Source organism: Sturnus vulgaris, chromosome 12 (assembly GCF_052056855.1).
Source record: "Sturnus vulgaris isolate bStuVul1 chromosome 12, bStuVul1.hap1, whole genome shotgun sequence".
Taxonomy (NCBI): domain Eukaryota; kingdom Metazoa; phylum Chordata; class Aves; order Passeriformes; family Sturnidae; genus Sturnus; species Sturnus vulgaris.
Window position 1 is genome coordinate 9,221,591 of NC_142254.1, and position 26,196 is coordinate 9,247,786.

Below are 26,196 nucleotides of genomic sequence, written 5' to 3' on the forward strand. Positions count from 1 at the left end.
GTCTGTGAAGCTGTAATTAAAATGGGTGAACTGAAGAAAAAATGTGTGATATCAAAAACCCAGTTCCTTAAGGTTTCCTGGTTTTGTCAAGGTGCTATTATGGACATATTTTGGGATGTTTGATTTTAAAGCTCCCGTGGGGCATATGTGTCTCAAAATATGGTTACTGTGTGTCCTATAATATATTGATATGGTTCACTAACTAAGGATATAAAAAATGATGGTCAGAGTCTCTGAGGCTTTTGAAAATTGTTTCCTTTATTATGCATAATTTTATTTTCTTATGAAGACTGATGTGTCAGTCACCATGAAACTTAAGTGCCTATTAAATCACCTGCAAATGCAGTTAAGTGGTTTTTTTTCAGTAGCTTAAGCCAGCAAATATTAAAAGGATTTGTCTGCTATGGAGGCCCAGGTGGTAGGGAAAGGACCTCAGCAGATGCTTCATATTTACATTTCCCATCAGGACTCTAATGTTTGGTTTTGCCTGAGTTTGTAGGAGGGAAAATAATTTGTAATCTTTACAGTGTCTGCTGTTATTCCTACTTCATTATTCAACACATATAGATGGTAATAGTAATCTAGAAAATATTTTATTAAGCTTGTGGAAGATCAGTGTTAAAATTGAAGGTTAATTTAGGAAAATGTTGAATTCCCCAGCACAGTTGTGAGGGGGAGAGTGAGGATTGGGCTCTCTGTATCTTTACCTTAGTACAATTGTTATTCAATACTATTTCAGAACCAAGTAGGTCATGAATGGTAGGGTAAAAGATTTGCTTAGTTCATGAAACTTTATAAAATTTGGCAGAATTTACCAGTACCATCTTTTTCTTGGTAAAATACCTTTGTAGGCTTCAAACTGAAGTTATTCTCCCTCCTGTGCAATGCTAGCTTTCCTTCTGGGAGTGAAGGGATGGATGCAGTTTGGATTCTTAAGTATTGATGCTTTCAGTGACTAAAATACCTCAGGTTCCCCCTTCACATTCTTCTCCAAAGGCAGTTATAATCCTGAAATTCTACAGTATTTCTCCTTGTTTCCTTCCATTTATTTGTTTTTTTTTAGTCCAGAGGTGGCTTCAAATGAGAGAGGCAATTAAATACTGTCCTTTAAGAATTATTTATCCTGAGAAACTCACATACAAAGGGTTCATTTAGTGCTGCAGGACTATTTTGCAAATATACCTTAAACACTTAAAGTTTAAAGCATAGAGTTTGGGAGGATTAAAGTCACCTGTGTGTTCATTGCTTGCTTCAGCCTACCATCCACAGACTTTCTAAATTAGATTTTCATCATTCTGCAAATAAAACGTCCTTCAGAAATCCTGCCAAAACCAAACTGTAGTGCATGAATACGGGACGATTTTTTTGAGTATAGTTGATATCCACTGTTTTAAATCATCTTCAATGATGTTGCAAATAGCCTTTTGTGTGCAAAGGAATATATAAGCCCACGGCAGATAAGCTCTTTGGGATGGATGAACAGAATTTTGAACAGTTGGAGCAGAAGCCATGGGTAACGCCCTGATGAGAGAAATTAGAACATGCATGCCTGTGTAATTTCTCCTGTGAAATGAAGAATAAAGAAGAGCCAGAGAAGAGTGGAATATAGCACAATTCCAGAATGACCAAAGTAGGAATTTTTTCAATTAAAACCAATTATTCTGGTTAGTAGAATACAGCACGTTGACACACAAAGCAACCCTTATCTGCTATGCTATGATTAAGTAAAACGGGTCAGAATGATCTTGACTTTGCTGGCTGCTTTGCTTTAGCAGGACCGGGCTCTGCTTTAGCCAGGACCGGGCTCAGCTTGCTTGGGACAATGGGGGCTGAGGGAATGGTCCCACCCAGGGCAGCCACTGGTGTGGCTGTCGAGCTCTGGGCACTGTTTCAGTCAGGCTGGCTTCCTCCAAGCTGCCAAAATCTGTGAGGACAGAGGGATACTTATTTATTCTGCATCTGGATCTGAGTGCAGGGAAATGACACTTGTAGTATCTCCAGTTGTGTTTCACAGTGTGATGTCCCTCCCAGTGTCACTCTTGGTTCCAGTTCTTGCAACAGGAGAGAGTTGTGCTGGTTTAGGTGTCAGGTAGCTGAAGTGCACACAGTAAGTGTATGCGCTTGGCCACGTTATCTGTATGCTCTGCATATCAAACAGAAATTACATTTTGTTCATACCTGATTATTTTTTAATTGATTGCCAGACGTGCATCAAGATTCATACTCCAGAATAACATCTTATGTAAAGGAGCTTGAGAATTCCTGAGTTGTACATTTAGAGCCCACAAGTTGTGCTGCAAAATAAAGTAAGTTGTGATCAAACTAAGAAAGTAATGTAATACACTGTGTTCCATGGTACTCACACTCCACAAAAGCTGTGACTTTTCACCTAAAAGACTTGAGTCTCACAGTCTTGTGTTCCTTGTGGGGCTATTCAGTGATGTTACCATGGGAAATAATTCTTGTGATTACAACTTTTGCAGCCATTGTTTATTTTTTAATGATGCATCACTGTCCCTCTCAGATGAACATGAAATGAAATTGAGTGGCTTCTCTATAATTCTGTTTTCTCTGTGAAATTCTGATGGAATCAGCTTACCAGACTTGAAAACAGGTGTGATGCAGGTAGAACTTTGTTTTAAAGCCTGTTTAGAGAAAGCATAAGAGAACTTTTTATTTTACTTTACCCCATGTGTAAAGATTTCCTGCAGTACTGGACAAAGACCCACTTGTTTACTCCTATTTGCTGTAACAAAAATGGCAAGCTAATGCTCTTATGCATGGCAGAGAATTCTCTCCATGCATGCTAAGTATATGCTTCAGTATGGCTATAAAGCCAAATGAAATATCTTTCAATAGTGAAATCAGGTTTGTTACGGTGTAATTTCCTTTTATAAACAAGTCTCCTTTTAAGAACTTTTATCTGAAATTACTGATGAATGTAATGGTATTAAATAATTTAATAATAAAATACTGTTATGGTGCCAAAAAGAACATCTCAGTCTCTTTGATCTTCATTTTGGCTAAATATAGAAAAATTCACTAGAGACTTTTGTAAACAGACTCCATTAATCCTAACAAATTGTTTTGAAAAACAGTGACTATAATAAATGTTGATTAAGACAGTGAATAACCTTGAGTTTTAATTTTCAATACAGCATGAGTTAACTCCACAGTAACTGGAGTCACGCCTCTAAGTCATGTTGTACTGCTCTGAAATCCACGTGTGCCTACTTCTGTTTGTCTTGGCTTTAATTAATCATTCCCTTATTTTTTGGCAGCAGCCTGTTTTTGGGCAGGGCAATACAGACCCAGGTGTAGTCTTGAGCCCCTGTAGTTTCTGCCTGCCTTCTGCACACCATGGCTCTGTGCAGCACAGGAGGTCCTGGCAGCGGGCAGTCTTGCAGCAGATGAAACACAGATATGTCTGTACTATTTCCAACTGGAGTGCTGATGAGAACTCTCTCTAGTAGTCTTTAAGCCTTTCTTCTATCATTGAAAAAGTTCAGGTTTCATTTTTTTCTACATGTGCAGTGTTTACTAACATTCTGTGAATGTTGAACATTCACAGAATGTGAACGTAACATTGTGAATTTTTGTATTTGCAGGTAACTTAATTTTTTGTTTTGTCATAAAGCTTTTCATGACTACCTAAGAATAAGAAGGATCCCATTCAAAGAAATACAGACATCTGTTATTTATATTTAGAAAAAGAGATACATCTGGTTCTGAGAACGCATCATTATTTTAAGTGCACCAATTGATATAATTATCTCGATTAAGAGTGTCAGTGGAGTTAATAAAGAGCAGTGCCCTGAGAACTGCAGTGTCTGTATGGCTTGGCTCTCTGCACTTTGGGGACCTCTTTTCTGATTGCCTTGTACTTTCAGAGTTCCCTGATGGGACGGGGCAACAATTAACTCCCATAAAGCACGAGCCCAGGAGCAGCTGGGCCCACTAATGATGGGCACTATGGATTTGTGCTGTGCCACGCGTGAATTTCTCCCCAGGGATGCTCCCTTGGATCATCCCAGCATGTCTCATGCCATTCAGTGCCCTCAGACAACATGGTGTTGCTCCTTGTGGCTCTCAGTGCTTGTGGGCATTCAGTCCTTGCTGAAAACACTTCTCTGGGGCAAAATCATGTGCCCTGTGGATGGAATCCATCTGCTCCAGCTAGTCCAGAGGAGCAGAGACAAAAATGGGGCTGTGTTTCTTGATTAGTTCCCCACTGTTTACCCCCTAAAGACAACCTGACTCCCAGGTCTTCCTGTAAGGTGGTTCACCAAATTACAGTTGAAAAATAATTTATATTTTCAGGAGTTTAATTGTCGGGGTTTTGCCCATTTTCCTTATTTCTTCTGGTTGTGAAAGCTAGATTAATGGTCAACCATGTGGAAACTAAATTAGCAATTCAGTACATATGACTGGCAGTGAGGCCAGAGAGTGAACTTGGTCATTGGAGTGCTCAGCTTGTCCTTTGTCACATACTTCTCACCTGAATCCAGTACTTGCACTGTGAAGGTAGCTGTTAGAAAGTTTAAATGCCAACACATGGAATAGCAGTGAAGAGTAGAAGAACAGGAGATAGCTGAGAAGCAGAAGGCAGAGTAGCCTGTGGTGTAAGGTGTAAGTGTAAGGTGTAAGCACATTAACTACAGGATATAAGCTTCCAAGGAAAAGCAGGGAAGCAGCTGTAGGAGGAGGTAAGAGATTTCCTCTGTCAGAGGAGTTTTTCTCTTAGCCTTATCTATATAGAGAGTCATGGTGGAGGCCACCACAAGCTGCCAGGCTTTTGTGACTGTTACCCCTAACTTGGGGGTGGAGGGAGAGAAGCTTGTGTTGTTCATAACACTGCAGTGTTGGAAGAACTTAACACAGGTGGTTTGAGTTCTTTGCCTGCTCTGACTCTGTTAAACACAACTCTCGGATATTTTAAACAGTTTTGTTGACACCTATATAAGCTTCCAGTTATTAACATTTGATTTATTTAAGTGTGTGTGCAGTAGGGAAGTATTAGATTCCCCATCTCAACTAAGGGCTTGGTCTTAATAAATTGCCTTCCTCTGGTGGTACCACAGAGCTTTAATGAAAGACGCAGTTGTACTTGGTAACTAGAAACAATACATTCTTAAAAGATAACTAGCTATTACTATAATGGTCACTGCAGGAAACAAATGAAATTAATTTAGTTACTCTGTGGCTGGAATTACATTATTAGTCAAGTTGATGATGTGCATCTAGTACTACAGAAGTACAGAAATTTGTAGCACTGTATGAAGACATTTTTATTTCAGCTCTCATTACAGGCAAGCTAAACATAACTTACTGACAATGAAAAACACATGTAATATGGTAAATCATATATGGGTTAACTGTCTGTCAGTCACTTATTCTCCTGAGCAACTGCTGCTGCATGTGTACTACTTATTTTCTGGGGTTATGGGGGGAGAGTACATTTTTAGTTTATGTGACTTCTATAAGCAGTAAAAGAAGCAGTTTTTCTAGCTCTAGTACTGGCACAATTACTGTCAACTTTTGCAAGCGTGGTACTGAATACAGACTGCAGCCTGAAACTCCCTGCCTGGTGCCAAGGGGCTGACTAGGAAGTGTTGGCTAAAAACCTCCTGTTTAAATTTTTGTGAAGTGTGTACTCAGAGCTACAGCTGCGTTCTTAGTTGAAGACTGAACCATTTCTGTGTTATGCTGGCATTAGAATAGAGTGTGACTTTCAATGTGAATTGAAGGCACTTGGATTTAGATTTGCTTCCATGCTTTTAGCAAATCAAGTGCAATATTGACCTGTTGGCATAAGAAGCTAATGTGGAACTAAATGTTACAAAGTGTTGTGAATGTGGATTTCCTTTAATGACGTGCTGCTCTAAAACTTAACGAAATTGGAAATTAGGAGCTTAAAAAGCATTTTTGGTTAGAATAGTTGATATTTCATTTGCATGTGGGTTTTTTCCTGACTTTCTTTTTTTTTTTTCTTTCTTAGTCTTCATGAAGAAATCATTGACTTTTATAAGTATATGTCTCCCAGACCTGAAGAAGAGAGAATGCGGATGGAAGTGGTGACCAGAATAGAAAATGTTATCAAAGAGCTCTGGCCTAATGCAGATGTGAGTAGGACACTGTTTTATTTGTTAATATGTAAAAGCAACATTTTGTGCCTGTTTACTGTATGAAATATTGAATATTGCAAATTCTGTTTATTCCATGTTAAACATAAAGACTTCTGGTGAAATTAGAGAGGTGATCTCTCTCAAATAATACGGGGTAACATTTTCTGTCATACATAGGACTAAAGACAAATTAGTCCTGCTGTAGTCAAAAAAAGGGACAAGGTGTGGCAATGTTGAGTGTCATGAATATTTATTTGATGAGATGAATGGGAACATATCAGACGTGTATGCATGTATTGTGTTTAAAAAAATCTTCTGAAACTCCTATCTTTAGTAGGAGGGCTTTTAGTCCAAAGACCTGTGATCTTGAATAAATCTGTTAAAATGGTGTACTGACAATGTCACATTACGTAGACCATGGTATTTTTAATGGGCAGTTGTACTAAATCAATATATTTTACAAATTTATAAAACCCAAAAGTCTGCGTTTAGGAAGAAACAAGTCTGTAGAGCTCTGTGCTGAGCTTAAAATGTCTTTAGTAATGCCTCTTTCCCCTGAAGATGGGATTTTGCTAGTACATACTCATTCAAAACAAAGAGTTTCTCCTATGCAGAGCTGTGGGGTTTTTTTTGATAAAGGTTAGATTAAAAAGAAGACAAGAGAGGTTGGGTTTATAAGTCAATATGGTTTTAATGGAGACACAGTTGGATTTCTGGCATAATTGAATCTAGTTTAATTGTATTCTTCTACTAATATTGTGTTCATTTCCAGAATGTAAATTTCTAGCTGTAGTCATCTATTTGTAGATAACAGTAGCTGAAAATAAGGGCTTGTTAGCCAGAATAGCAAACCAGATTCAGACAGCAGAATCTCTAGTATAAAGAATGCTCTTTGATCCTGCCACAGTAAAAGACAGTGTTTTGACATGAGTGACTTAAATCCACTGTTCATTTCAAATCTTGTTAACCTGTTGGTTTTTTTTGAGTGCCTTTTTAGAAATTGGCAGAATAAGACAGAATGTGAATTCTGTATAAGATGTATGTATGTGGTGTGTGGGTTAGTGTGTAAAATATACTCACATTTTCAAAGTGGTTATTGTTATGACGATGTATCAGTGAGCATGGTATGGAAGGAGCACTCTGCACTCTGATTGCTGCCTGTGCACAGCTGGAGGGAGGTGGTTGAGTCATTACTCCACATATCTGGCAATTTTCTCTTTGAGCAAATGCAGTAACCTTACCATGGGAACTGTGTAAGAGAGCAGCATGTGCCACAGGTGTTGCACAGCTCTCTAACCCGGTGAAACAGTCAGGTGGACCCTAATCAAGAGCAGGAATAGTGGTCTGACAGGTAATAGTGTGGGTACGAAACAGTGTATGCTGTGATACACCCTGCCAGTGCCTTGGAGGACAGGATTTCACCAAAACCACTGATTGCTTCAGCCTAGAGATGTTACTGTTTCCTAGGCAAGTTTGTGAGCTGCAAACTTAACTAGTCTTAATGGGTGAATGGAATAATTACCAGGGGATCTCTCTCTGTTAGCACTAGCACTTTGAATGGGGCACAAGAACATACTGCTGCCTGAGATACTCTGTAGGATAGGCTTGCTCTGTAAAAGCATTTTGTATTTTTAAAGAACCTTTTTACATACATATATAGCATACATATATATGTGTGTGTGTATATATATAACTTTGCATCTTTGAGAAAATAGTCTTTCTTTAAGCTGCTGAAAGTTTTTTGCTACCAGGTATTTAAGGAGGGGAAGCAAATTAAAGCCCTACACAAGTGACAGCTGACCAGTGGGCTTAGCTGTAACGTGACTGAGAGGAAGCACACACTGTGTAGTTGAAAAACTGAAGTTCACTTTTCAATTAGTGCCAGTTAAAACTGCCAGGACTGTCTTTCTCTGCTGTGCTTGAAAATGTTAGAGGACGAGAGCATGCCAGTTCCTTTTTCTCAAGTCAGTAACTGTTCTTCAAAGCCCGACTGCATTTTGTCTGCAGTTGTTACGTTGAGGAAGAATTCTCCTTTTGTATGCCCTTCCGTTTTCTGGAGGCTAAAAGGAAACTGAATGGTGACAGCAGCATTACTGTGATGTTATTTTTCTAAAACTTACTTTGCCAGATCATCTTGGAAACTGAACTGCTGAACTCAACTGTGTTCAGCTTGGACAGTCACTTGTTGTAATTTTTCAGTCCTTTGAGTTAATCACTAACCTTTGAAAATCTGTGTTAGTTTAGCTACTTCTAAGATTCAATTTTTGAGTACATGCTCTGAGAAGGTGGTGTGTTATCTGGTCCAATGTCCTCAGCTCTAGCTGTAGTGTAAAGTGATGAGTTAATGTTTAAGCTGTTCATTTTGAGTTGTTGATGCAGCCAAACCAGCTAAAATAAACTTGGAAGTTAAACATACACATTTAGCTTGTAGTTTCTCACTAAACACATAGGTAAGACATTAAAAATATGTAAATGCATAAAGGTCAGATACCAAGAAAAGGAAAATAAGGCTTCATGAATTTAAAAGTATAGAGAATGTACATGTGGCATGTGCCTGAGCACATCCTTTTTTTCCCCTCCCCTGTTCCACTTAGGAAAAGGCTGAAAAAGCAGATGGAGGGGGGTATCCTAGGTATCCTAAACTGTTACTTTATTTATAGAAGTTTGCAATTGTGTCATTTGCTGCCTTACTCAAGGGAATGTGCTTAGAAGGAAACATTCCTAGTAAGTGAGAACTGTTCTTGGCATCAGCCGGGCTCTGACCATAAGAAATACTTTAATTACGTTGAAACCAAACAACCCAAAACATTTAAATTAAAACTTTTCAAGACAAAGATTTTTGACCAGTTCAGTAGGAAAATTTGGCTACAAATAAGTTCAACAAATAACAAATAAGTTCTTACACAGTCGAATTTAGCATACATTTGTCATAATATCCTCAGCTTCATGCCCATGTGACCACATAGATCTGGAAAGAGGGAATGTTGCATACTTCACACACTTCAGTTATGAAATACTATGATTGGGAATGAAAGTGGAAAGATGAACTCTATTTCGTTTGACAAACTTCAGAAAATTCTACTGAAAGATGTAGAAGAAAGGGAGATTAAATTGGCTGTGGGTGGATTTTTTTGTTATTTTGACAGAGGGATGTTGGTAACAGAAATTTACCAAGCTTTTGTGAGTTTCCAAGGTCTGTTTTGCTCGGTGAGCATGTATTTGGACACATACTGTAATTAAAGCTCCTTCAGGAACTGTGGGATTTAACATGAAAAAGTTCACAGAAATGTGGGATAAACAGTAACAATAACATAGAGGAGTGGGAGTCATTACAGTATTGTGAAGACTGAATTTATTTTATGAGTGCAAATATAGATCTCTGTCCACAAACTATAAAAACATGATTGGCAACATTGGCACACCACAAAAACTAATGCTCATGTCTCAAGCCATAATAGTGTTCTGTGTTTGGGGTGCTTTAAATACATGCATGGCTACAGAGCTTCAAAAATTGATAGTAAATTAAAATCCTTTAAAATTTGTATTCTGATATCCCCACCCTTCCTCTTTTGTCTTTCTAGTTTTTGTGAGAGTGGTTGAAGTGTGGGTGTGGGTTTCTTTTTTAATAGTTCAGTGTTTCTCAAACTCCAAATTATTGTACAAGAGCAGATGTTGTCTCATTCCTTTTGGTAAAGGTCATATATGTTGTATCAGTAAGTTTATGAATACTTTCAGAGTTGTTTATTCAGTAAAGGCTCTCTTTGCTGTTCAGCTGAACACACTATTTTGTTTGATAATGTCAAAGCACATTTAGTTTTTCCGAACCCGTCAGTGGCTGTTTTATTGTGCAAAAGCACTTTTCTGGTGTTTTTGGTGCCCAAATAAATCCTTGTTTGACTGAACCTAGTTTCATAGAGGGTACTTTTATTACTATCCTGGGTTAAAAATAGTGATAATTATTATTACATTCTTAGCTTTGTCATGCCTTTATGCTTTTGTACGTTATTGATGGTTGTGCTGTGGCACCTCTCACAGTCTTTGCCAGTTTGAGAAGCTATGAACTTTCAATATTAAATTGTCTATGTACTTTTTATTGGGCATGGGGTGAGGGGCTAAGAGGAGCAAAGTGATAAAAATAATCAGGAAGAAGCACTCAAACTGCTTCTTAATCTACTAAAGTATTAAGACACTTGAAAAACATCATCTTTTCCTATCTCCTGACAGGAAAATGTATCCTGAAGGGGAAAACATAAAAAGTGGGTCACTTGACATACAAATAGGTGGCAATCCGGCTGCTGTATGAGACTCATTAAAGCAGAATGCTCAAGTCTATATAAGATGGCTCCAGGAAACAGATCAGAAGAATGGCTGAAAATTAGACCAAATGTGTAGATATTTTTTACTTTGAAGTCTCCCCAACCCCCCCTTTGAGACTCAGCAAATGAGTCCGACCTCCCTGCGAGGCTTGGCTAAGTAATGAGAGCGTGGTTTTGGACAGCTTACAGGGGAAACCTGATGATTTACACCTCCAGTGCTAGTAAAAATCCAGCTACTAAAGTAATTTTGTGAGATGTGAAGCTTTATGAAACTTTTGTTTGTTGTTTAAGCAGAAATAGACAGAGTTGTGCTACTTGCTTTGTAATGCAGAAAAAAAATGGGTCATGATAGAATTGATTTTTTTAAAAGTATGCAAAGCAATAGAAATGCATTAAACTTCAAAAATACTTAAATACTTTGAGGTGTAAAAACAAAAAGCATATAAACTGTTTTTCTTAAATGTTGTGTCATCGTTAAGCATTTCAAAATCTTGGGTTCAGGGTTTTTGACAAACTTGGTCATGGGAGCAATTTTTACATTGCAAAGCAGTTTTTTATTAGAAAGGTCAAAGTTATTAATGTTTTATGAGTAAAAACAATGAAGATCAGCTGTTTGTAGTACATTGAAGATGAGTATGCTTTAACAGAAGTGAGTGCCTGTTAGCAATACCAAAATCTACCAATGGAGGGTAGCAATAGCCAGCCTTTACAAGCAGCTTAATAGAATTGTCTTCTGAAGCCTGAAAAATGTCTTGTTTCTTCCTATATGTTTTCTTATGTATCCTTTTGTTCTGTTTCAGGTGCAGATATTTGGAAGTTTTAAAACTGGTTTATATTTACCTACAAGGTTAGTATTTTTTCAGTGTAAATTCCATACAAAAGAAAAGTAACTTGTTGGACCTGTAACTCTGTATTTATCTGCCCTCCCAGGATCTTTGTTACTTGTGTCAACAACACTTGTTATGCTAAGAAAGTGTTAAGCTATTAGGTCTCTGCAAAGTGTACAGAAATACAATAAATAAGACTATTGACTCTAACACGTGTCTATATAGATCTTGCATGTATCAGTAGAAGGATCTGAATTACCATGTGGTCAAAAAAGGCTTTTATTGAGATTGGGCTTCATTAATACCAAAAGAAGATGTTGGCCGTAAAGAAAGGCTAAATTTTATCTCCACAGATGAGTAAATGGAAACCTTTAACATTACATTGTTAAAGTTAGTGCTGAAGAGAAAATGTTACAGAATTGTTTTTTTCTTTCAGTCTTCTTTTGTGAAATCTGTGCAATAGTCAACATCTACCTTTTCCAAATTTGTTGCTAGTTTTCATAAAGAGTCTTTAATCAATGACACTGGTATCTTCTGTGTAGAATTTGTGAGTATTTGTGACAACTAAACAGAAATGGAGTGAAAGGTTTAAATGGCTGCAAGGGATAAACACATTTAAATAGCATAAATCTGAGGATAACTTTTGAACTGAGTTCCATGCTTTGGGACCAGGAGGACATCTAGTACTGACTGCAAGTGAGGGATATCCTCATCATTGTTTTATCCCTATTTATAAAAGAAAGATCCTGACACATGCTTTAGTATCGGCTTTAGTTTCAGAAGTTGTAAGGAAGTCTAATTTCTGTTTTTGTTTGTAAAGCCAGAAGTGAGATGTACAAATACTCACTGTTTTCACATTTGGTCTCATTCCTGGCCTTTTAAAATTTTATTTTAAATAGGCTTAATTAAAGTTGATTTGATGCTGGTAGTGCTAGAGAGATATTCCTGGCCAGTTGATGGATATTTTACTATATTTGCTTGATTGCTTTCTGTTGTCATATATTGCCTTTCTTGAGTATTTGTTTCACCTTTCTTGAGGTGAGGTTTTGGGGGAGAAAAAATGCAGATATTTCAAATACAGTACATAAACCCACAGAAAACCTTCCTATGGCAGTGCTTGCCAAACTTTCAGAATAGTCATTATTTGTGTGTTGGTCATTAATTCATGGTTGCCTTCTATCAAAGCTTTCCTTTGCCCTAGGTTTTCCCTGCCTGTCAGTAATAGTTTGTATAGATTTCAGGCTCTGGGATTCAGAAAGGCCTGAAGTGTGTCTTTAGTGCTGTGTCTCTTTGTTGGGATTTGCTCTATATCCATTAACTTCAGCTGCTGTTGAAGGTTTGGGCACACAGTCGCTTTGCTGCTGGATCTCTGTGTCCCTTTGCAGGCAGTATCTATGCTCAAGGTGGCAACAGAGCTCGATGTGCATCAGAAAAATGTCTCATTTTTACCTGTCAGAAGTGGGTTTAACACTAACTTAGTTTAGATCAGAAACGTCCAGCAGTGTTTCCTGCTCTCCAGGCCAGTTTTGAGCACATTTCTGAAAGCTGCCTGTCCTTATCAACCCAATGTCTGTGGCTGAGCTGCTGCTTGGCAGGAGGCAGCTCATCCCATGCAGATGTATTTCTTTGGGATTGTTAAAGCAGTAATGTTTGTCAATCAGCAGATCTATAGAATCTGTTGCAGGGGGAAGTATTTCTAAACTTTTCTGTGTTTTCTGTTACACAATTTTCCATATCACTGAAGCATCCTGCTAGCATAACTATAGGGTTACACACTCACCTCCTTCATGTTCCTGGCCAAGCAGGGAAATCAAAGGACTTGGAGAGCAAAAATGGAGAAGCTCAGCGTCTCAGAGTAGCCCTCAGTGGCTTGAGATGTGACACCAGCCCCTTTTGGATTTGAGTTCAGGGATTGAATTAGGGTGTCAGCTCCCTCCCTGTGTAGTGAAATGAGTATGTGTGTGCATAGGGAGGAAGTGTAGTGGGATGGAGACACCCCTTCAAGGAGCTGAGTTAGTGAGTGAAGTTAATTAGGTGGCTTGGTCTTATTTAATAGCTTGTTGTTTCCTGAAGTCCAAGTTGCCATGTTTTCTTCTCCCTTTCCTTGCTCCCTGTCCTTGGCTCTACAGGCCAGCAGTTTACCCTGTGCCCTTTGGTGCTCTGATCATCCAGAAAACCAACTTAGAGATTCAAAGAGCAGGAAATTACCCCAGAATGTTCTGTGGGCTCTTTAAAGGGGGGGTGAAGAAGGTTTCTGCCAAACCCATTAATAGTTGAACTGACTTGCTGTGGATTAGGTGAACACCAGATCTGGAGCAAAGGAGGACACAGGGTCATGCATCTGAGGGTAGAGGATGGGAAAGAGGACTTTTTCTTTTGGTGTCAGACTGTTAAATCAACGTTCCTGATGAATACAGCCCGAAGGTGGTGATTCACAACAAGTTCATTTCTTGCTCTGAATCACACTGGAGGAGCTGATCCCTCTGCTCACAGTGTGGCCTGAGGGGACTCATCTTGGCTTTGCAGCCTAATTGATTTATGTTTATTTGTCCCCTCCTCTAGGTAACTGAAATGGTCTGTATTTCCCCAAGTATAAGAGTTCATCTCCAACCATTTCCTCAGAAAAATCAGAATTAATTATTTGGTTAAGCTATGTTCTGTCAGCTTTATTCAAGTTATATATAGATGTCAATTGTTTGTATTTTAAGTGTATTGGTCTTTTAATTTGAATGAATTTTTTTTTCCTATTTCAGTGATATTGATTTAGTTGTGTTTGGAAAATGGGAGACATTACCTCTTTGGACCCTGGAAGAAGCTCTTAGAAAGCACAATGTAGCAGATGAAAACTCAGTAAAGGTTTTAGATAAAGCAACTGTAAGTTTGGGGAAAGAGGGATTTTCCTTGTTCTAAGCTAAATTTCTAATCAAAGAAAGATGTTGGTTAAAAGAATGAATTTTCATAAGCAGAAACTATTATATATATTAAAATTGAAACAGAACACATAGAACTTTTTTATTTAGTATGATTTTTATTACTGACAAAATAATTGATAGTACAATAACAAAAACATTTTTTCTATTGTGGAAATTGTCTGATATTTCATATGCACAACATGTTGCTTTTAAGAGACATTGGACTAGTCAGTGTTGTGCATTGATGTGTTTAAACTAGGGCATTTCTGGACTGAGTTTTTACATAAGTAAGTAATTTCTTTTTGCAAGGAAGCATGTATAATCAGTTTTCACAAAGAAGTACTAAGCCTTGTCTAAATGGGTAGTGGTATGTCTTGCAAAAAATAGAAAATTCCATTATAATTTCCTACCTTTTGCTAATTGTAAGAGTATTGAGGCACCTAAGTCATAGCTGTTATTAGTAGAGAGAGGTAATTTGGCAATTACTCAGGTGGAGATACATCAGAGTACTTTCCATATCTTGTACTTCTTGAATGAAGTTCATTTTGGTGAGGAAATGATGACCCCAGTGACATGAGTTGTGTCATTTCTGATGTCTCCAGGATGATTTCTATGAATTCCTCCAGTGTTCATCTCCTCCTGTTGTCCGTGGTCCCCACCAGAGCTGAGCTGCTGCAACAGCAACTCACCCAAACCAATCCAAAATAAATCACCTGGGAGGTGAAGCACTGAGTTCTGTTCAGCAGGACAGTAAATTGAAAATAGCATTTATGAGTTAGAAAAGCAAAGTTTATGTAAACAGATTGGCAACGTGAATGAGTTCATAAATAGGAGTCCTGATTTCACTGCCTACCTCTTCTCTATAAATTCATGAAAAATTTCAGGTTTACTGGTGCATATAAGTTATAAAGGAAACCAAGTGTGTCTTGGAAATCTGTATTGACTTATTTTATCTTTCTTTTGCAGGTACCTATTATTAAACTGACAGATTCCTTCACTGAAGTAAAAGTTGATATAAGCTTTAATGTACAGAACGGGGTTAAAGCAGCCCAGCTCATCAAAGATTTTATCAAGGTTAGGCAACACTCTCATGGAACTACATGCTGAGTATTTAATAACTTAATTTTATTTTCTGTTTTACTTCGACTGCATCCTTTACTAGAGATGCACTTTTACTCTGTTGTTCTTTGTTGTCTGATAATGCTGAGGGATGTTCTTAAGTTTTAGGTATATTGCCTTAAAAGCAATGAAGATACTAAAATACAAGGGCAGAATGTGGAGTAGTTTTAATGGTACAATAATTAAGGAAAATGCAATTTTAAGTGTTCTGCTCTTTTAAAACCTGCAGTTCATTGAACTATGCACTTCAGAATTTCAAGATGGGAGATAGTCTTCTCATGAAAGCCTGAAGGAGTTTTTGTGTGTGAAAGCATAGAAAATCAAGTTGCCTGGGTTACTTGTGACCCTTTGGCCTTGGGTCAGGGGGCAAGAGGGGTCTGTGCCCCTGGGGATGGAGCAGGAGCTGTGTGGGGCAGCAGGAGCAGGGCTGCAGCCCTGTGGCACCCCCAGCACAAAGAGCAGAGCAGGTCTGGTGCCAGTGCGGGGTCAGCTCCCAGACTGGCAGGGCAGTGGCCAGTGAGGATGTGGGGGCTGTGAGTAGGGCCTGGATTAGGCTCAGGATCAGCACCAATGGCTCGGGCTGACAGTGCAGGAACAGCTGAGATGGGGAGCAGCTCTCCAGCAGAGTGGAGGCACTCCCAGCAAGGCTTCCCACACGCTGCTTTCCCACAGGGCTGCTCTCCCAGCAGGCTGAGCCAAGGCTGTGCAGCTGTGCCACAGCTGGCCTGGAGCATGGGCAGCTGGGAAGAGGTGGCACAGGCAGCTGTGCTGCTGTGGAGGGTCCTCTGTTTGACTTGGAGAAGTCTTGGTGTGTTCTTGCCAAGTGACTTCAGTGGTGTTCTCTCTATAAAACACTTGCAGGGCATTCTCTTGGGTCTTATTTTGTCCCACATAACAATGCCTAACTGAGTGTCATACTTGGCATTAGGCTTGGAAATGCCTCTTTCTCTTCATCCAGGTTATTTAGGAAGTGTGAGGCAGTTGGAGCCTTTATTAAGGGTTTACAGTTTTCTAAGAAAAATCTCATCTTTCAATTTTGGTATATACTGATATTCAACACTTCAGCTTGTGACTGGAAGTTCTTAATAGTTCAAAATCTTCATTTAGTTAGTTAGGAATCTTTAGTTAAATAGGGCTCCCAATACTCACCATAAGGCTCATGCAGAGAAGTTCTCAGCAGAATTCTTCTTTCCCTTTAGTCTTTTTGCAGTCACAGACATCATGACCCACATTTCATCTGTGACACTAAGGAACTTTTTGGCTCTGTGTTGGTAACAGCAGTAATATTATTGAGCTTCTTTTGCTCCTCCCCTGTGGGGCGTGTACAGAGTGCAGGCATAGCCCAGCCTCCACTGCTGTCCCAAATGTCTGTGTTCTCCACACCTCTTAAGGGAATCCATGCAGATAAACCCATTAAAGGATCAGTTACCCAAAGGTATTTCGCTTGTTTGAAAATGTTACCTGGGTGAAGCAATTCTGAAGGGCTTTCTTTAACTCTGGGCATCCAAAGTACTTGCAGGACAGAAATCTCAGTGCACTTTGAGCTAGCTCTCAAGTGTAGCAAGGTTTTGTTACAGATATGGTATCTCCACAGCTCTTCCTTTGTTGTACTTTTCACTTGTATGAGAAAAGCAAGTATGTATGTATATATATATATTCAACCCAAATACTTCAGATTTTATGATGTAATAACTGTTTTCTGTTGTTAATATCTGCCAACGGAGTCAAACAGGTAAAATACCCGTGTTGATCACAGGCAGGGCATTGGCTTCTCCACTGTTACTAAAAATGATAGGTTGGATTTATAGATAGCTTTAAGACAAAATACACTAAACGAGATAGTTTCAGTATGCTCTCTTAGCATCCACTGTATGCATGCATCACAGTACTGTAACAGCTGCGTTTTTCTCTTTCAGAAATATCCTGTGTTACCATTTCTAGTTTTAGTATTGAAACAGTTCCTGTTGCAGAGGGACCTTAATGAAGTATTTACAGGTGGAATTGGTTCTTATAGTCTCTTTTTAATGGCTGTCAGTTTCCTTCAGGTAAGTTCAATGTAACATCAATGCTATTGGTGCATAAGGACCTTAAGAAGGAATTTGATCAACCCTTAAATTTAATCATTTAGGCTATCATTTTTGAAGTTGCACCCCCTTTTCGTTTAAAATTAGATATGTCCTACCCTGTCTTCTGTTCTTTCTCCAATGCTGATGCTTTCAGTACAAAATAAGTTTGGAATATCTGTTGGTGTACCAATGCCAGGCACTGATAGTTAGGATTTTGACACACATGATATGACATGTGTCATTCATGGTAAAACAACTTTAATATTGTATAACTATCTTGGAACAAGTTCCATAAGGTTGGTGCTAGCTGCTGCTGTCCTTTATGACACTTAGTCTCCAGGTCATACACCCTGTGTGTTCTTTCACAAATGCAGTGTAATCTTGGTTCTCTGGATTTCTAAGCTGATATCAGACAAACACGTTTTACAGCTTTCTCTTAAATCTAATAGAACAAAATGCATGAGCTAAATCTATATGGTTGTGCCTGGGGGAGGGAAATACTGGACAAATATGAAGTAGCTGGTTTCTGGCTGTATCAGCCCTGTTCTTTTTCCTGAATTTAATGTTATGTGTAACATTTTGTGTTACAACATATGTGTTTGCAAGTGTATGTCCATACTTTTCCAGACTGCAATTTCTCTAAAACCTGAGCCTGGAAGTAGAGCTTGGTGTTTGCTGAATGCCTTTGCAGTTCCCTGCTGAGCACAAAAGAAATAAGGACAAGATGCATATAGTTTAAAGCCAAAATTTCACCAAATCCACTTTTTTCTTATGTTGACTAACAGCACTTCATTTGGTCATTTAAAAATACAATTTTTAAAAAAAGTCAGGTTTCATATCTCTTACAATTCTGAGCTGGTTTACTTCACAGTCTCTCAGGCTGCTTACTTAACAGCAGAGGGGATCCTGTATGTAGCTGTGCACATTAGAAGTCTGTATTTGTATTGCAGACCCAGGTTTGTGAGGTGCAAATATCTGCTTTTTCACAATAACCCTGCCATTAGTGCTGGAAGTTCACTTATTGGACTAAAAATTCAAATGCAAAAAGATTAGTGCTTGACAGCCTTTTCTTTTTAAGATGTAGTTATTTTATAAAAGTTGTCATAGCATCTTATTTTAAAGATGCAAAACTACTTTATCAAGGGAAAATACTATATTTAGACATACCTCTTTTATTATTATTTATTACTGTATTTAGACATGTTTTCTGTGAAAAAGATAAAAACTTGAAGTCTTAAAAGAATGAATTTTTTTTCTCTCTTCTTAATAGCTGCATCCCAGGGAAGATGCCTGTATGCCCAATGCCAACTATGGTGTTCTTTTAATAGAGTTTTTTGAATTATATGGACGTCACTTCAATTATCTGAAGACTGGAATCCGAATAAAGGATGGTGGCTCTTATGTTGCCAAGGATGAAGTGCAGAAAAGCATGTTGGATGGCTACAGACCATCAATGCTGTACATCGAGGATCCATTACAGCCAGGTATCCTCAGAAACCAAAATGGAATAACAGTACTGTTCAATGTTTAATAGATGCACTGCACGACTTTTTTTTTCTTCATGTCTTGTACTGTTACCCAGAGAATTGCTGGTTTGGACTTCTTTATATCTAAATATCTGTAGGTCTTTTAAGCTCTTGCAAATATTTATGCTTTATGCTAATCCTGTGCTACAAGAGGTGGCTGCAGTTAGTTGGGACATAAGGACAATTTTTAAAACAGATTGCTGTCTCCTGCCTGAAAGGTGATAACCACAGTTTCAATCTTACTCATTTATTTATATTCTTCTTTTAAGGTAATGATGTTGGGAGGAGTTCCTATGGTGCCATGCAAGTGAAGCAGGCTTTTGATTATGCCTATGTTGTTCTGAGCCATGCCGTTTCCCCCATAGCTAAATATTATCCTAACAACGAAACAGAAAGGTAAAGTCTCCAAGTCTAATTCTCAGACATTTATTGCTTGTGTTTTTTTATGTTTGGTAAATTTAATTGTGGTGATGGTTTTGTTTCTTTCCTGGTCTGCAGTATATTAGGGAGAATAATTAGAGTAACACAAGAAGTGGCCACCTACAGAGACTGGATATCTAAGCAGTGGGGAATGCAAAGCAGAACAGAATCTTCATGTAATGGTGAGTTTTGACTCAGCAGGGCTGAGGGGGAAACTTCCTGCACATTTTGCTTGTATAGATTTTGTTGTTGCTTTTGCCTCGCATAAATCGACGTGTGCATCTTAATAGCAATTTCCTTTTTTTGTTCAGTATTCCTGACTTTTCATCCAGAAAAGACAGATTTATATAAGAGTAAAATGTCCCCATCTTCTTTGTGCTATAATAGATTTGGTCAGTAGAGAGGTCTGTAAAGAGTGCTGCCTTCCAAAGAAAGACTTTGGAAAAACTTCCAGTTTAAATTATGACATCGTCAGTGTCACACTTCCTTTGTCCTTTAAATGTGGACAAGGTTTTAACAAGAATGACTGGGCATGCTAGTTTAAATCTGAATCCTTAAATTCTGCATTTTTAGTTTTCATTTTAAAGTCTAACATACCATATATTGGCAAGGAAGCCAGGATTAACTATATAAGTGGAATAAGTCTTTTAAACAGAAAAGTCCTGAAATATCAATCATGATCTTGTTTTTAACAAATGCACACACACAAAATCTAGCCAGAGAACTTGGTGACAATGCCCTTTTGAATCACCTTTAATCCACTGCCCATCTTCTGACCCAGCAGCCAGTTGCTGCTCTCTTTTGGTGCAGGTGTATCTGCTGTCTGGAAGTTTTCAAACCAGAATTAATTTTAATACTCTCCAGTTAATTTTAGAATGTTCCCTATCAGAAGTGTTCTCTTGTTAACGAATCATCAGAGAAGGTGTTGCAAGGACCCATTCTTTTGGCTTGGCTGGGATTTTGTTTACTTGTTTTTAGAACTTGTGTTAGTGATTTGTCAGATGAATGTTCTCTGTGCCATTTGAGCTGTCAGCCTGCAGGCCCTGGTGGCAGACAGCTGGTGCTCAGTCCCAGGAGCTCCCATCACCTCCCTCTTAGCTACCTATGTGCATGGACATTATGTAAATCTCTACCTCCTAAGTGTCTTATTTGAGATAAAAGAGCGATCAAAAAAAGAAAAATAACCCCATATTAGGAAAGTAATGATGACAGTAATAGTGGTTGTCTTGTTGATTTAGTACAGATTTTAGTTCCAATTCTTTTATTTTTTAAGACAGAGCTTAGTGAGATATGAGAGTTCTGTATCTTGAATTTTCAATGTAGGAAATCCTACAAAGCAGTGAGGCTTATTTGGAGTTCTGATCCTAGCAGCTCCAGCAGAAGAAAAATTATAGTTGCTGAGTGTTGGGCATACAGGAACAGAATTTAATCCTATGTGTTTGAGTGCTGTTGAAGCATGGCATGATACAATCTACAGCAGCACATCTGAACTTTGTTACTGCCTTCTTCCATGTCTTCTGTCCCTAACTTCCATCTCAAACCAAGGGCAGTGCTCAGTGCATTAATGGATCCTATCAGGAATAGGTGCTGGGATGTGCTGGCCTACAGTGCCACACACAGGGATGCACTCACCTGTGTCTGCATGGATTTAGGGTGTGGATATGGGCAGATGTCTGTGCATGTCCTGTGGGATGTAACACGTATTTTGTATCTTAGAGGCTGTATTAAAAAACCCCAAGTCAACATATTTTTGCATTTAAAAGTGTGGTGATGCTTCTGATTTGTTTTTACTAGGTAATGGAGTAACCTTGATAGTAGATACTCAGCAGCTGGACAAATGCAACAATAATCTTGCTGAAGAGAATGAAGCACTGGGAAAACCTAGAAATAAAACTTCAGAAACACTTAGTAAACATTCTTCAAATTCTTCATCAGGTCCTTTATCATCATCATCATCCACACTGTCCAGCTCTAGTGATGTAGTAAGTACTGGAGGTTTTCTGACTTCGCTTTTTAAAATTTCTTTGGGTTTTTTTCTTCTGATTTATATTGTCACAAACTACATCTTGAGAGCTCACAATCCTAGTCAGTTAATTCATCCAGAATCCTAACTTGCATAAGATGTTAACTCTTATGCAATTTCTACACATATAAGCTACAGTGTGTTTTTGACACAATACATGTAGAAAGTGAATATAGATATGCAAAGTTCCACAGCCCTCTTTTTTCTGGGAAAATTGTATTTCAAAAATCAAACAGACTGGTAATCTTAAGCCACAGGTTTTAAAAAACAAACAGGCCAAAAGCTTTGAAAAAATCTGTTTTGGAATTCTGTTTAAAAAATAAAAGGCAAATCTCAAAAACAGAATCACAGATCAATACATCTTTAAATCTGTTTTACTTGATAAGAATTCTGGATTGAAAGAATTTTGATATCTAGTAAAATAAAAAAGTTTTCAGTTTTGTCCACTCTTTATTTTTAAAGGAAAATTCACCTTTAGAAATACTCACTCTTCAGAAAAACTCACTAATCCTTTACATTTTCCTGAAGGATTCTGATGGAACACCTTGCAAAACCTCTAAACAGTTGAGTTGTCGTCAGTCTACCACAAACAGAGTGGGGTCACAAGAAGTGTCACTGGAATCCTCCCAGTCAAGTGGGAAAACACAAAATAGCCAAACAGCCAATACATCCAGCAACACGAACAAATCTCAGGTTTGTGAAATGTTTGAAAACAACAACTGTGTAGGTTATTTGAATATTACACATATCCCTCATGGAAGGGTAACTTGCTCTGGAAAGGGAACACTGCATTTTTCACCTCCCTTTTGCCCCATTAAAAAGCTTCCAGCACTGATTGTATCTAAAGCCACTTGGTTCTCTGTTAAGCTTGCACAGATGAATTTGCAACCGTGGCTTTCCCAGCTTTGGAACAGATGAAATCGGTCTGACTTTATTCTGGGATACCAAATTTGCCAGAGGTATTCAGCTGTGTTGCACCCATTTCCTCCTTTGCAAAAAGCAAGTCAGTCCAGTTTTGATTGCAAAACTTGAGAAATGAGGTGTGCCTACACTTAGTGAAAGCAGTTAGCAAAAATGTGTGTTTAAAACTCTGACTGGCTGCTCTTTTAGCTGTTGATACTTGTTGATCTGTCTTCCACTAAGGGAGGTGAAGGTTCTTTGCTGATACATGACATTCCCCCTCATTTTCCCCTATAGCCAAACATCCTTATGATCAGATGCTGTCAGAACTTATGCATTTGGGAGATTTCCCACACTGAGGAACGCTTCTATGGCAACTCAGTATTCTGGAAATATTCTATGCCTCTATGTACAGTATACACTGGATATATGCAGTTTAAATTCTCACACTTCTTCAGACATTAGATCTTTTATGTTTGAAACAATCCAGAACCTTCTGGAATACTTTTCCTGAAAATAATTCTGAAGACATTGCTCTTATTTGCTGATGATCTGTCTTTTAATGAGACAATTCACACACCTGGCCTTGGCCATGCCATGAGCGTGTTTGTGTTATTGGGCAGAACCAGATCCAGGCTGGAATGTGTGTGTCCACGATCTGAAATACCCCAGCTCTGAAAAGATGTGGTATAAGATTAGTCCTGGATTTGAGAAATGTTCCTGTATTGTCTTGGATTATGGACATTCCTGTAAAATACCTTTATGCTTTCCAAAATTCCAAGTGCTCTGCTCCTCTCTCTGGACCTGTTTGGGGCTAGAGATGAACATTTGTTTGCAGCCACCCAAGTGGGAGATTGGCAGTGCTATGCTGCTGTCTCAGCAGTGACCATTGTGCCATAGCAAGTTTTTCAAGTGTGATGTTTTCAGAAGTCACCATGCTCGTGGTCCAGAAGCAGGGATGTGTGATTGCCACCCTTTATTCCCATTAACCCAGATTTACTGTGTTCTCTTTCTCCCACAGCATGGATCTGCACGGTTATTTCGCTCATCCAACAAAGGCTTCCAAGGTCCAACAAACTCAAGCCATGGTACCTCAGTCACAAACAAACAGCACCAAGGCAGCAAATCACACCATCAGTTTTTCCACGGCAAAAAGAGGAAACACAAGAGGGATGCAGCCCTGTCAGACCTTTGTAGATAGTTGCCTACTTTATGACTGTTCTTCTGTGTGCAATGATCTCATGCTACAGGATAGTTTGATAGTGACTCCTTGGATCTCTTCTGGAGCTTCAGACTGTTCAGACATAGATTAGCAACTGCATTTTTTTTTCCCAGCTCGCCACGGAACGGAACATGAAGATTGATCACTGCAAAAAAAAAAAAAAAAAAAAAAAAAAAGGAAAAAAAAAAAGAAAAAAATTGAGAAAAAAAAAGAGGAAAAAATAATTTTTTAAAAGAGGAAAAAAGGCTGCTCATTTGATAAGTCATATGCTACAACAGGGTCATTTAGGATATAAAAGCTTGAATGTAAAATAAATGTATTTCCCATCAGCTCATGCTGACCTGTAGAGATAGTACTCAGTGTGTCTAGGGGGTGGTAACAAACAAATAAAACACAAAAAAATAGGAAAAAAAAAAGGCAAACAATTGTATTTTGAGGGAAACCCAGCCTTTAAAGGTGAAAGTAATTTGTGCATGATTTTTTAATTATTTTTGCATATACTTACCATTTTATTGTGTATATATAGATGACCATATAGGAAAACTGACATTTGTAATAGTGGATTTGTTAATACTTTTTACATAACATTACTGTTTAAATTGTAAACATAAATTTTTCTCAGGATTAGTTTGGAAAATAATCTGAATTGTCATCTTAACATCCATATAAAGAGACATTACTAGTTATATTGCTCAGAATTTCTTTTCTTGGCATTTGGAAGATCTCATAGAACTTTTGATCTGCAAAAGCTGTTCCTCTGAAAGAAAGGTTTATGGTGGCAAATGAAGATTTTCATTTGTATAAAGTGTACATGTACTTTGTGTAGACACTGAGCTTGTCATCTCTGAGAAGTAACCTTCACCTTGTTTTCTAGAGTGCCATCATTTCAGGCAATGGGGTTTTCTAGTTGCATCCTTCTCTTCCTCCCCTTGGTGGTCTCTCCTCTACCCTCCCTTCTTTTTTTTAAAGAAACAACAAAAGGCCACTCGGGGTTGGGTTTTTTTTTTTTGTTTTATTTTGTTTTTTTTGTTTGATTGATGGTGGTGATTGTTTTTTGTTTTTGTTTTAAAAAAACAAAACAACAAAACTCAGTTTGTTACAGACGTTTGCATTCCTGGGCTGCTTTAATCCCATGCCTCCTTGTTTGTGCCTTTCCTCCCCCTTCCAGGTCTGGGTTTTTTGTCTTTTATATTTTTGCTAACTCCTGTAGGAGATGATAACTGTTGGAGCTTTAAGTAAATTTTACAATTAAAGTATTTTTTTCTCACTCCCCTCTTAGGCATTTTTATATTTACACTTAATTATTAAAAACAAAACAAAATTTCAAATAATGAGATACACTTTATATTGCCTTAAAGACCCAAACCTTTCATATCTCATAATATTTCTTCATTGACCTAGTTCTCATTTCATGGAAACTCCACATGTGTGTGGTTCAGTCGCATCACAAGTCTAGGTTGCAGTTCCTCTGATGCCATGAATGCGAATGAAATGGGAAATTGTACTCTCAGGCATAGTTTGGAACAGGAGTTGGGACACTTCAGTGGTAGAGAGTTAAGTGGCATTTACTTTCACATATTTCTGTCAAGAGGAAAGTCTGTACTTGGCATACGTGGCTGAATTAAATGCAGCAGTTCTGAGATGATGCTTTTATAAAACGTACTGTTAGCTTTGAGAAACTTTTTATATACATTTACAGAATAGTACAGACCAACCTGACCTTTATAGGCACTAATGAGTGCAATGATTTTTAAAGTAAAATGAGACCAGAACCAATGTCATCACTTAAATGAATAAACATTTTCAATGTGTCAAAGTGTTTTACTTCAAAAAGGAAAATATATATATATATTCCAAAAATACAGGAAGTCATAACATTTACTCCAACACTAAGCTTAAGTGATGTTAATTTGACAATTTAAAAAAAATTTTTAGAGTCATATTTTAATTTGATCAGATAATTTTATCAAGATGTTCAGCTTTTCTTCATAGAAACTAGTAAAAATTGTACCACATTATGCATAGTCACTATTTATTTTGTTTTAGATTATTGTGAATGTGTAGACTTATGTTCACCGCTTAGGGAACAATTATTTATAAATTATATTAATCCAGTATTGTTAGCTGCTATTAGCAAAACTGTTCCAAAACTTAATACTTGCAAAGATCTGTATCGCATTTACCACACTGAAGTGTTTTTAAAAGAATCACCCTCATTGTTGAAAGCAAATGTACTCCTAGGGTGCAGATATTAGTGTTCCAATAAGCATGTGATAATTTTAAGGTGGTGGTAGCGGGAAGATAATCTTGATTCCATTGGGAATCTTAGGTTTGCCTCAATTTATGGTTTTCATAAATTTAATGGAAAATAGCTTTTCCTGGACTGCTCAAGTTTCTTTTTGGTAAACACTATCTTTCTAAAAGAAAAAAAAAAAAAAAGAAAAAAAAAAGAAAAAAAAAAAAAAGCATGAAGGAAAAATTGAGGTATTTTACATTGCCTCAAATGACCAGCATTGTATTCATAAAATACTGTATATCTTGCAAAACTTTATTTAAACGGAACAGTTGAACTGTTCGTTTTTCAATCTGAAGTAAAATACTTTCAAGACCTTTTAGTTTGCCTGCTCATTTGTCTTGTACATTTCATCTCTGTATTTGACTCAAGTCTAATTCCTTTTTGAGTTTCAATACTTTTGTGAAGATTTTGTGAATATATGAAAAAAATAAATGTTTAATCTAA

At 37.8% G+C, this 26,196-nt stretch overlaps 1 protein-coding gene across 2 annotated transcripts in view; it reads left to right on the plus strand.

Moving 5' to 3' along the window:
- TENT4B (terminal nucleotidyltransferase 4B) overlaps nt 1-26,196 on the plus strand; it is a 41,334-nt gene extending 15,138 nt beyond the window's left edge. The window contains exons 2-12 of one of the 2 annotated variants that reach the window (XM_088171880.1): nt 5,999-6,122; nt 11,242-11,288; nt 14,022-14,142; nt 15,147-15,254; nt 17,216-17,344; nt 18,636-18,849; nt 19,161-19,287; nt 19,390-19,493; nt 21,106-21,293; nt 21,863-22,027; nt 23,256-26,196. In XM_088171880.1, coding sequence (XP_088028006.1) covers nt 5,999-6,122; nt 11,242-11,288; nt 14,022-14,142; nt 15,147-15,254; nt 17,216-17,344; nt 18,636-18,849; nt 19,161-19,287; nt 19,390-19,493; nt 21,106-21,293; nt 21,863-22,027; nt 23,256-23,435 — 1,507 coding nt within the window. In that variant the 3' untranslated portion in view covers nt 23,436-26,196. The remainder of the gene's footprint in view (nt 1-5,998; nt 6,123-11,241; nt 11,289-14,021; nt 14,143-15,146; nt 15,255-17,215; nt 17,345-18,635; nt 18,850-19,160; nt 19,288-19,389; nt 19,494-21,105; nt 21,294-21,862; nt 22,028-23,255) is intronic. The other variant, XM_088171881.1, reaches the window with a different exon arrangement.